The sequence below is a fragment of the Bufo bufo genome, chromosome 9, assembly GCF_905171765.1.
Source record: "Bufo bufo chromosome 9, aBufBuf1.1, whole genome shotgun sequence".
NCBI lineage: Eukaryota > Metazoa > Chordata > Amphibia > Anura > Bufonidae > Bufo > Bufo bufo.
Window position 1 is genome coordinate 210,134,811 of NC_053397.1, and position 12,843 is coordinate 210,147,653.

At 42.5% G+C, this 12,843-nt stretch overlaps 1 protein-coding gene across 1 annotated transcript in view; it reads left to right on the forward strand.

The window, feature by feature from the left end:
* The first annotated feature begins 1,872 nt into the window (after positions 1-1,872).
* The window catches only part of ADGRL4 (adhesion G protein-coupled receptor L4), a 156,428-nt gene continuing 145,457 nt past the window's right edge, over positions 1,873-12,843 (forward strand). Inside the window, exons 1-2 of the mRNA XM_040407683.1 lie at positions 1,873-2,156; positions 6,222-6,362. Coding sequence (XP_040263617.1) covers positions 2,135-2,156; positions 6,222-6,362 — 163 coding nt within the window. The 5' untranslated portion in view covers positions 1,873-2,134. The remainder of the gene's footprint in view (positions 2,157-6,221; positions 6,363-12,843) is intronic.

Below are 12,843 nucleotides of genomic sequence, written 5' to 3' on the forward strand. Positions count from 1 at the left end.
CACTTGTGATAACAGTTGGGTCTTTCATGCTATCTGCTCCCTCTGCAGCTTCAGCCGTGAGGAAGTTTTAACAAGAAGATCTCTGTCGAGCTTCAAAATGTTCAAATAATAAAATAGAAGACAAGGGACAACTTTATTAATAAAACCAACAGAAAAAAAAATCACAGTAAAAGGGAAAAAAAATAAAGTTACTTGGAAGATGTCATAAAGGGCTGTAGGGTAATTTCTAATATCTAAATATATGTACAGTAAAATGCCATTAAAGGGGTTTTCTGGGACTTAAAAATTGATGACCTACCCTGAGGATAGGTCATCAATGCCTGATCGGTGGGGTTCGACTACCAGAAACCCCATTGATTATCTGTTAGATAGGTCTCCAGCCAGGGGTGCATCTAGCCTTTCTGCTGCCTGAGGCGAAAACTGAAATGACACCCCCATCCCCCATGCCAAATTCTCCACCTAACCCCTTCCCCCCCAGCCTTACTGTTAAAGGTATACTTGGAAAACATTACATATAGTGCTACAAAGCATACTGGTTAATATAACGATACAGTTGAATATGCAGAGATGAATGCACTCATTGCCCAAGGTCTTTCCGCTGCCCCCCACTTGGTGCCGCCCAAGGCAATCGCCTCCCCTCATTGGCAGTCCACACCTTTCTACAGCGCCGTACAATGTATAGCGGCTGTGTTTGGTATTGCAGCTCAGTGCCATTCACTTGAATGGAAATGAGCTGCAGAAAGGCTAGGTGACCGATGGAGGTGAGGTCGTCGCCCCAAAGAAAAGGACACAGTGCTTTCTGGAGGCCCCTTCCAAAAGCTGATCGGCAAGGGTGCAGGGAGTAACAACCCTACCAATCGGATATTGATTACCTATCTTGAGGATAAGTTAACAATTTTATGGCCCCCATAATACCCAATTGATCCAGCACCCACTGGTCCATAAATCCTGTTACTCTGGAATGAGACAAAAATAGTCCCATGTCTGATCAATTTCAAAATTAATTATGATGGACCACACGGCATAAATGGCAGATAGTCCTGAGCCTTAAACCATTGATATTGTAAATGTATGACTCTACAAAGAGCAGGTTGAGTTTTCGGCTGAAGTCTGGGACCCTGAAGAGTCCTCTCTAAGACATGACATGTCCGTTTTGCGCTCCGCAAACTTTGAATCCTCAAAATACAGATGTGGTCCATGTGCTGTATTTTTTATTTTATTTTTTTGCTGACCCGGGTCCATGGCCCACATTTTGCAAACAAATATTCTTTTTGCAGAACGGACATACGGATGCAGAAAGCACATGAATGATCCTTTTGCTTTCCGTATGCCTATGTGTGTTCCACAAAGAGATAGAACATGTCCTTTTAATTCCACTGCCATTTCAGCACCGCTGCTCTGCCAGTCCCCTGTGATTCTGAAGCGATGACATCACATGCATCATTAACATGACCGCTGCTGCCAATTACTTACCTCAGAAATCATATGCGTCACAGGAGTGATTGACTGCTGAGGTGACATGAATGATGTACATAAAAACAGATTTAATCAAAAAATCCTTTCCACATATCATATAACCTGGAACGAGATGTGAAAGCTACGACATACGGAAATCAACCTCTAATATCAGGAGATTCCCCACCATCCAAGAGTACAATTTGTTCGCCTCCGTCATGTTCCAGGAAGCGTTAATGGCTCTCCGAGCAATGTTTTCCGTCCTGTCATAGACACAACAGTTTCGGTATTCTAAGTAAATCTTTCTCAAGATCTTTAGGACAAAGGAGTGACATCATCAATCCTGCCTCCTCCCTGGAACTATGAAATCTTTTGCCATTAAGAGATTATTAAAAATAAAAACATCAACAAGAAAATGAAAAAATGAAGAAAAACTTTTTGACTCTAAAGCGAAGTTGCAGTAGCCAAACGGGAGCCACTTCTGTAGAAGTTCTGTAAGTTATACAAGGTTTATAAGTGAACTCCTTACAGAGCTGATGAAAGTGTAGGAAGTAGAATTCCTGAGCAAACAAAGAAACAGGAAAATCTGAAGAGGAAATTGACTGCGTCACAGGGCCGAGAGCTCCAGAGCCACTTGTGTCAACTGTCTCAACGCTGGAGTCCTGATCGACCACCTCAAATGAAACTGCTCTATCTCATAGGTAAGAAATTTAGAATTGGGCATTGTTTATCACCTTGTACCTGCCTCCTCATATCACGAAGGCCTTCAACTTAGCCCGTTTTCTACTATAAGTCTTGAAGTTTGATGTCACTTTTTTGTAAAGTTGGAAAGCTACTTTCTTTCCACATTGTATGTACAGTGTCTTACTTATCCCTTTCAGAACAGCACAGAGTTTTTTATTGCATTTTTCGATTTTGGGTTAACTAATAATAGAATACAACATAATATAATGCAAGGAAATTATAATGTGACAAATATCTTTTTTAAATGTTTTCTTTTGTTTGTCTTTCATTATTGTAATATAAAACTTGTACATGTTTTGCTATGTTTTGTAACTTAGTTGAAGCAGAGCATCTATAACCTGTACTTTATTTGTAAAAGGCCAGTAAATACCATATCGGCAATAGCTTAGAAAAATATTGTGTACGGCTTTAGAGCAAAATTGGCAAAAGTTTATTTCCTTTTTTTAATAATTAATTTATTTTTACATTTTATTTAATTTATGTTTTTGAAAGTTTCCGTTGTTTTCTTTATTTCTTTATTTTTTTTTGTTTAGGTACATTATTTTTTGTTTCCTTTTCTATATTACAAATTGTTTATATGTTATTATATTTGTACTTATTATAATTTATATGTACCGTATTTTTCGCCCTATAAGACTCACCGGCCCATAAGACGCACCTAGGTTTTTGGGGAGGAAAATAAGAAAAAAAATATTTTTAACCAAAAGGTGTGCTGTGTGTTTGGTGGGTTTGGAACTAATGGTGGTCTGTGGATGGCACTATTACTGGGGATCTGTGGATGACGGACACTGTTATGGGGGGATCTGTGGATGACGGACACTGTTATGGGGAGATTGGTGGATGACAGACACTGTTATGGGGGGATCTGTGGATGACGAACACTGTTATGGGGGATCTGTGGATGACGAACACTGTTATGGGGGGATCGGTGGATGACGGACACTGTTATGGGGGGATCTGTGAATGACAGACACTGTTATGGGGGGATCTGTGGATGACGGATACTGTTATGGGGGGATCTGTGGATGACGGACACTGTTATGGGGGGGATCTGTGGATGACGGACACTGTTATGGGGGGATCTGTGAATGACAGACACTGTTATGGGGGGATCTGTGGATGACGGATACTGTTATGGGGGGATCTGTGGATGACGGACACTGTTATGGGGGCATCTGTGGATGACGGACACTGTTATGGGGGGATCTGTGGATGACGGACACTGTTATGGGTGGGGGATCTGTGGATGACGGACACTGTTATGGGGGGATCTGTGACGGACACTGTTATGGGGGGGATCTGTGGCTTGCACTGTTACAGGGGGATCTGTGGCTTGCACTGTTACAGGGGGATCTGTGGCTGGCACTGTTACAGGGGGATCTGTGGCTGGCACTGTTATAGGGGGATCTGTGGATGGCACTGTTATGGGCTGGGGGGATCTGTGGATGGCACTGTTAGAGAGGGGGTCTGTGGGTGGCACTGTTATATATGTGCCATCCACAGACCCCCCAAGCCAATTACAGTGCCATCCACAGACCCCCCCAGCCCATAACAGTGCCATACACAGACCCCCCCAGCCCATAACTGTGCCATCCACAGATCACACCCCCCCCCCCCCCCCGCCGCCGCCGCTCCAGTATACAAATATAAGATGTCTTATTCAATTAATAGTTATTAAACATGCCCCCTCACTCCTAATAGTACCTTACATCCTAACCGCTTCAGTAGAACCCAGGCAGGCTGGGCGGCCGGCGCGTCCCTCACTGACGTCACTTGCCTGCGCCCCCTGCTTCATTCATAAAGTAGGCGGCGCAGGCACGTGACATCAGGGAGTTACGCTGCCGCCCGGCCTGCTTGCATTCTACAGAAGCGGTTAGGATGTAAGGTACTATTAGGAGTGAGGGGGCATGTTTAATAACTATTAATTGAATAAGACATCTTATATTAGTATACCGGAGCGGCGGGGCTATACTACACTGACTGCACCGCCCCGCCGCTATTGCCGGCCCCCAGCTCCTCCTCCCAGTCCCTCCCCGAGTCCCCGCTCGCTCGTACATCGCAGCTTGCGATGTAAAACTGCAAGCATTCGCCCCATAAGACGCAGGGGCATTTCTTCCCCATTTTGGGGCGAAAAATACGGTACATATTTTTATTATATTTTGTAGATGTTTTTGCATATTTATATCTTTATGTATATGTACATTTGTAATCAATATGGTTATATACATTTATATTTTTATTATATTTTATAGATTTCATAGGTGCGGATAGATAGATAGTAGTGTTGATCGCGAACATTCTAATTGCAAATTTTTATCGCGAATATCTGCACTTCGAGAATTCGCGAAGATGTAGAATATAGTGCTATATCTTCATAATCGCAAATATTTTAGATTTTTTTTCTTCAGTAACCTCCCTTCTTGCTTGTGGGCCAATGACAAGGCTGCAATATCTTTGTCTGAGCTTAGCAACATCCCTAGCAACCAATAGGAAAGTTGCCTACCCCTAACTATATAAGAAACTCCCCAGCAGCCATTTTCTGCTGTTTTTGAAGTTCTGAGAGAGAGAGCAGTGTCATTGCTGTGCTCTGTGCTTTGCTGTGTCATTACATTAGATAGTTAGTTAGATAGCTCATATATATATAATACAGATAGTTAGTGGGAGATAGTCAGTGTAGGTTAGATAGTGATATAGTGTAGCTGATAGGTTCCAGTGCAGGGTGTTAGGTAGTGTGATAGGACTTACTGTGCTGTGATAGGGATTAGTCAAAAAAGTCATTTGCTGTCTGTTTTTCTGTGCTGTGATAGGGATCGTGCTGTAGTGTAAAATTACTTACAGTGATAAGTCACGAAAGTTGCTGCCAACCATTTTCTCCAGTCTCAGGAAACCTCTAGCAGCTTGAAAGATGTAGCGAAAGTGAGCCACGCCTGTATTGTGCGCGCAGTACGTGCATATTACATTGCCGATTTTCGCAATCAAGAAAATAATGACTGGAGATCACGAATTCTAGAATTTGCGTATTTATGGCGAATATTAGGCCAAAAATGAGCTAAATATCGCGAAAACGAATATTGCCTATGCTGCTCATCACTAATAGATAGATAGATCCAAAAAACAAAAAGCGAGGCAGCACTCCAAACATTGTGAAAGGGACACCCTTTCCCCGTATTTGGAGTGCTGCCTCACTTTTTGTTTTTTGGATCTATCAGTGGAAAAAATACCTACTTCCCTGAGGATTTGCACCCATCTCCATACTGTCCAACTGTGCTGCTGTCTTCTTTGCAAATAGATAGATAGATAGATAGATAGATAGATAAATAGATAATTAAATAATTAGATAGATAAAATATAATGTTTAATTGTGTGTTGTTTTTTTATATTGTTCACGGATATATTTGTCAGTGGGAACAAAACTGAAAGGAGTGCACCATAATGCATTCCGTTCCATTTGGTTGCATTCCTACACTGGACAGAAACCGGCTGCAAGCCGTTTTTTTCTGTCCGCCATGAGATGCGGAGCAAGACGGATCCGTCACCCATTGACTTACAATGGTTTTAGTGACGGCTATTTTAGAGATAATGCAACCGGACCCGTTCACGGATGAGCCCCAATGTATTAGTATATTTGCCGAATCCAGCAAAACCGCAGATGTGAAAGTAGCCTTAGGACGGCACGCATTCAAATCCAATTAAAAATACTGAACTTACAATAATAACACTTATTATTTATTAATTCATTCAAAATTATGATTTAATTATTAGGGTTTTTTAGTTTTTTTATTTTCTAATTTTCTGTCAAGCTGATTTCATCTCCTGGCAACTGTTTGAATAGTGTGAAAGAATTTTCCAAATGCTTTATTTGATTTTTTTTCCCCACAAGGTTAATGTACACACATGCAATATATTCCAGGCTGAACTTCCATCTGACACCCTGAGCACTTTATTAATCTTTTCTCTCGTGTAAGTTCATTTCATAACATTACATGATGTGATTTTTTCATTTATTTCCCCCATTTTTGCAGTGTGTACATTTATTTTGCTGGACAGCGGTCAGCAATGTCAGCTGACGTGCCATGAACATGCTGAATGTAAGACGGAGAAGGGGAGACTCGGCTGCTACTGCACTAGCGGATATACAGGGGACGGAATTCATTTCTGCGAAGGTAAGAGCACTTTATTTTTTTCCAATTCATCCAAGAAACTGGTGATACAGAAACTGATTAACTCATGGGAGCAAGCGTGTTTCCTCAGTATATCGAGGTCAAATGATTAAGTTTGGTTAGTGGTGTAGAACTGTGTCTCACTAGAACTGTATCTATCCTGTAGATTGACGTATTGACCGACGGAGGTCATGGAGTTCTTACAGGATCATGAGTAAGGGGGCCATGTTACTGTTAGTTTCACCGGAAACATTTCCATAGAACCATACGGTTTGGTCAGGCTGCTTCCTTTTATATGCACGGTGATAATTTGGAAAATTAAAGGGGTTGTCTCTTGAAGACAGGGGTGGATTGGACATAGACCTTAAAGGGAAATTTTCTGGTGGGCCAATGCCCAGTGGGGCACCTGGTCCCTCCTCACGGCCAGCCAGTGGATGTTTTTGGGGATATATTTTGTGCTGCTGGCAGTATTTTGTGATGGACTGTGGTATTTGGCTCTGTTGGGGCGGTATAATGTGCCACAATATGGTATTGCTGGCTCTGCCTTCCATCAATTTGAACTCAACTACAAAACTGGGGCCACTTTTAGTATTTTTGTCCAGGGCCACATTATGTTCCCAGTCCGCCCCTGCTTGAAGACAATTTCTAATGAAGTTATTCTGATGACCAGCCGAACCAGCGCCTCTGGCCCTTAGAGAGTCAAATGGAGCATTAAACGCCCACCATTTAAATAAATGGCCCATTAGATAATGCATGGACAGGACCTACCCCATGGCTCCTCCTTTGTGGACCCCCTTCTATGATGTCTGTGTGCCCTAAAATCACATATGACTTGAGGAGGCAACTCCTTCAAAGCGGTTTTCTGGTTTTGTTATCTGGAACCTGTGCAAATGAGCTCATCCCAGCCAAAGCACAGACACCCATCTGTAGACAGCACTATTTCAGGGTTCTTGTCCCTCATCAGTAAAGAACAGGGATGACTGAATGGGATGTTTTAGATCCAGCTGCCGTTTTTCATTGAAGAGACACAGAGGTTCATGGAGACTTACTGAGGCAATGCTCCATGGGAAAAATATATATGCAAATGAGCCCCTACCAACCAAACCAGAGGCATCCATTTGTGGACAACACTGTTTCTGGGTTCTTGCCCCTCATCAGTACAGGTCAGTTAATTAGGATGTCATAGCGGTCTACAGCCATTAGGTGGCATTGTCTTCTGACCTTAGGACAATACTAAGGCCTAGTAGACATGGGGGTTGGCAGTGGAGAATTCTACAGATAAATCCAATACCAAAGTTGCTTTACCGTTTCCTACAATTTCTACAGAAGTCCCACAATGCACTGCTCTCTGATAATAGGAAACCAGATGAATTTTGTATTTAGCTTTCTGTCTGTAGCTTGGTACTATAGAGAAGCAGCCGTTCCATGTATTATTGTAGGATCTCTCCATAAGGCACAGGATTATAGAGATATTCGCGCTTAGAAGCAATGTGTTTGAGAAATATAATTTTCGATGGAACTTGTATGTATATTTAAGTTGGATTTTTAAATATGACTTTGCCAAGAATCAGAGACATATGGATATAGCATGATCTTATAGATTGCCATATTACAGCCCAATGCAACTTGTAGTCTTTATGGAGCCATGTCATAGTACGTTACATATGGAGATGAACAGCACCAGTGCCAAGGAGCACCACTAGTGCACCGAAAAACATATGGAAAAACAAAAACATCCAAAAATGCCTAAGGGTGTATTCAGGCAGTAAAAATACACGTTTTAAAAATCTGTTCTGTGTTTGGCGCAGAATCCATTGTAGAAATCTAAAGCTGACCCTCAGATTTGTGCCCTTAGATTCTGGTTTGGATGTCTCGGATTTAGCCCTATTAAAAAAAAAAAGTGTGAATTGGTTTTCGAAACTATGGGGGACATTTATTATCCCCTGTGAGCCAAAAAACTGCCATCAAAAGGTTGCAAAGTTCAAACATTTTACAACTTTTTGGGGGTCTGGGTATCCAAAAAGTGGGTGGGGGGCGGGCAATGCAGGGCCGGTTGTCGCAGTTCGCCACAGGTTTTCCTTGGTTTGTATAGATTTCCACTTTGGTTCACGAACCTGCACAGATGCACCACAAGTATTAAGGGGCGTGCACCTCGAAACGATTGTGGCACATTTAACGCCATTAGCGGACAGGATCAGACTGGTGTGTAATGTGCCAACATGGGAATGTCCACATTGCATAACCCCCAGCACGGAGTTCCCATTGAAAGCAACAGAGGCTGGTTCTGTGTGTGAATTTCAGCTGAGGAAAATGCACCAAAATCTGCTCACAAAGGGCAGTGTGAACATAGCCTAAAAATATCACATAAAATTGCCTTTTATGCTTAGACTTTAGGTTGTTTTTACCCCTTTGAATGTTTTTATTTTAATTTCCATAGAAGCTAAAATCCTGTCCCCTATTGAAAATCTTTCTTCAGCCTTCATTTTCACTTGTTGACTTTGGTTGCGAGTAAGCTTCTCTTACTAAATAAGTTTAAGAACATTGCTTCCACAGGCTTTCGTTGTTTTCCTCTCTAGTGGTTTCCTATTCCACTGTCAAACCATGTCGTATTTTTTTTTTCTTCTTCTGGAAAAGAAATTCAGATAATTATAGACAAAAAAATAAAGAATCCATGTCTGCTTCTTGAAAGGAGAAGAAGAAGGGAGAAGCAACGCAGGTTGACACGAGCAATAGTAGACATGTCAGGTTAGCCTCGGGAACGACAGTGGTGACAGAATCAGTGGCGATCTCAGCCATGATCAAAAAAAGACGATTACACAATAGAATCTTCCAAACCCAAAGTAACAGAGAAAGGAGGAAACAAAAGGCAAACAAATAATTTCATTTCTTTTTCGTAGGAGAAGGGGAAAAATGTCAGTTTGCTTCTTCCTGCACAGTGAGACCGTGCACTAGGCTTCAAAATGCAAGTCCTGAATATACATTTCTTTCTCGAACCAATGCTACAAAAAACACATCTTTTGTCGAAAAGAATTGTCGCATGGTAGGGTCCTGGTGGAAGATTTGGAGTACGACCACACGGTCAGGTTTCTTCTGCATGCAGTTTTGGAAGCCAAAATCAGGAGGGCATCATAAAAGGAGCAAAAGTATCAAGGACAGATACAACGTCTCTTTTTTTTTTTATTCACTCCTGGTTTTGGCTTCCAAATCCTGAAGATTCTGGGCTGCACCCCTAGATATATAATGTATATACATTGAGGTGTTTCTGTCCAGAGTTGATTAGATTTTAACAAATTTCATCCACACACTGCAGAAAGAAATCTGCACATAAATTGACCTGCAGTGCAGATATTTAAAGGGCATCTGTCAGCAGTTTTGTCCCTATGACACTGGCTGATCTGTTACATGTGCGCTTGGCAGCTGAAGGCGTCTGTGTTGGTCCCGTGTTCATATATGCTCGTCAGTGGCATAACCAGAACTGACTGGGCCCCACAGCAAATTTTTGAACAATCGCCACTTCCCCTGCTTCCACTATAGCTACACAAAGATGTCCGCATTGCTGAGAAAAATGATGCTTTAATATATGGAAATGAGCCTCTAGGAGCAACGGGGGCGTTAACATTACACCTAGAGGCTCTTCTCTCCGTGCAATGCCGCGCCCTCTGCACTATGAGGCAGTGAAAGCGTCATCACACCTGGCCCTGTCAATCATATTACAGAGGACGCGGCAGTTGCAGAGAATGTAGAGCCTCTAGGAGTAATGGCAATACCCCCGTTGCACCATTGCATATATTAAAACATCATTTTTCTCAGCAATATGAACATGCGAACAACACAGGTGCCTTCAGCAGCCAAGCGCACATGTAACAGGTCAGCCAGTGTCATAGGTACAAATCTCCCGACAGATGCCCTTTAAATCTGCTGGATGTCAGTTCTTTTCGCATTGGATTTCACCAGTTTGCTGGAGTGAAATCTCTGGTGAATCTGCAGCAAAATCTGCATGAACTACAGGCCCATTTTGCAGTGAAAGGGCAGCCAGATTTGTGCCAATTGCCTTGCGAATATTTTGTGGTGCTCTAATTCTCCAGTCCTCTTGCATCTGCGAGGTTAGCTGCAAAAGATCAGCCAAAATCCACTGTAGATTTTCAAGCATTATTCTGGAAAATCTGCAGCAGAAAATTGTGCAGATTTTGGTGTGAATTTTCACACAGGTGTTACGGGAAAAGATGCGGGTGCATTGTGGGAAAATGCGTGATTTTTCCGAGCAAGTTTAAAGCGTTTTAATGCGTTTTGCATGTTCGTGAGAAAAATCGGCATGTTTGGTACCCAGAACCGAACCAAGACTTCTTCACAGAAGTTTGGGTTTGGGGATCGGTGTTGTGTAGATTTTATTATTTTCTCTTATAACATGGTTATAAGGGAAAATAGTAGCATTCTTAATACAGAATTAGGGATGGAGGGGTTAAAAAAAATTATAAAAAAATGTAACTCACCTCCTTCACTAAATAAATGAATAATTAAACTCATCTCATCCACTTGTTCGTGCTGCCCGGCTCGTGTTCTTTCTTCTTCTTTGAGGACTTGGGAGGAAAAGGACCTTTGGTGATGTCACTGCGCTCATCACATGGTCCATCACCATGGTGATGGACCGTGTGGTGGACCATGGGATGAGCGCAGTGACATCACCAAAGGTTCTTTTCCTCCCAAGTCCTCAAAGAAGAAGAAAGAAGACAAGCCGGGCAGCGCGAACAAGTGGATGAGATGAGTTTAATTATTCATTTATTTATTTTATTTAACCCCTCCATCCCTAATTTACTAAGCATTCTGTATTCAGAATGCTATCATTTTCCCATATAGCCATGTTATAAGGGAAAATAATAAAGATTGGGTCCCCATCCCGATCGTCACCTACCAACCATGCGTGAAAATCGCACCGCACTTGCTTGCGGATGCTTGCAATTTTCACGCAGCCCCATTCACTTCTATGGGGCCTGCATTGCGTGAAAAACGCACAATATAGAGCATGCTGCGATTTTCACGCAACGCACAAGTGATGCGTGAAAATCACCGCTCATGTGCACAGCCCCATTGAAGTGAATGGGTCCGGATTCAGTGCGGGTGCAATGCGCTCACCTCACGCATTGCACCCGCACGGAATTCTCTTCTACTTCCTGCTGAATCTACGTCTGGATTTCGCCTCAAAACCTTCTCCAAGAAAAAAACAACAACTCTGTGTGAAGCTTCTCTCGCTGTGAAGTTCTATCTGCATATAGCTGCTTCCGAGCCCCTGCCCTCTGCTCTAAGTGACAGCTGTAGTGGTCTTCTGATTGGATGCTACAGCTGTCACTCAGAGCAGCAGGGTGGGGCTGTGAAACAGCTCAAGACAGAGAGCAGAGGGCACTTTACAGTTAAGCACCGCCTCCTGGGCACTTGCAAGAGCAGAATCTGGCAGAATAAAACTTTATATTCACACAACTTCTGATGAGAAAAGTTCCACAAATATTATGTTTGTCCTACTCTTCCACAGCCCCTACCTATTGCCATCTACATTTTAGCATGGTCAAAACTGCTGACAGACTCCCTTTAAGAGGAGGGGTCCATCACAGGGCAGGTTAAGCCACCTACCCATTGGAAGTACAGTGAAACCTTTCCAAAAGACAACTTCTTTGTTTGGGAAGACCTCCCCCTTATCAAGAACAGATTACCAGTAATAAAAGCAGTTCTACCATATGCAGGGGTGCACCACCAATGAGGCCAGATGAGGCGGTCGCCTCAGGCAGCACCAGGCAAGGGCTGCTGAAGGGCCATGGTTTGAAGGGAAGGGTTTAGGTTAAGAAATTGGCATTGGGGAGGGAGGGGCGCCATTCCAGTTTTCGCCTCAGGCAGCAGAAAGGCTAGGTGCACCCCTGACCATATGGCTCATCTTCATTGAGAATCCCACCCCACTTGAAGACCACTTTTCAGTAGTCATCTGAAAGAGGTTTCACTGTATATTGAGTCTGTGAAATTTCGAGACTCAATGCATTCTTATTGGCATCTTGTAAAGTAGCGCAACGGTGCGCAGCTGAACTCATCGTCTCAGCCCATAATAAATATTTATAATATTATAATATACAAAGTGCTACAAAGTAACTACCAGGAGGAATCTTTTTTTAACTGTTTCTTCATTTAATCCGGCCATAAAGAAATAGCGATATTTCCTATGTTCCTACCTTTAGGAGGCTTCATCACATCCGCTAAATAAATATACAAAATTCATGAGCCCAGGCTAAAAATTAAGCCGTTACTCACAGTGAAAAGGGCACAATATGAAGTCATGAACTGGTTACATTTTACAAGGAAGGTATATCTTGTGGATTATTAAGCGCCACGTATACCGGTACTAAATAACAATAGATGACCCTACAAATACACAATGCGGGCTAATAAATGAGAAGCGATAACAATGTGACATAGACAGCAATTGATAATATAATAAGTCTGCGTA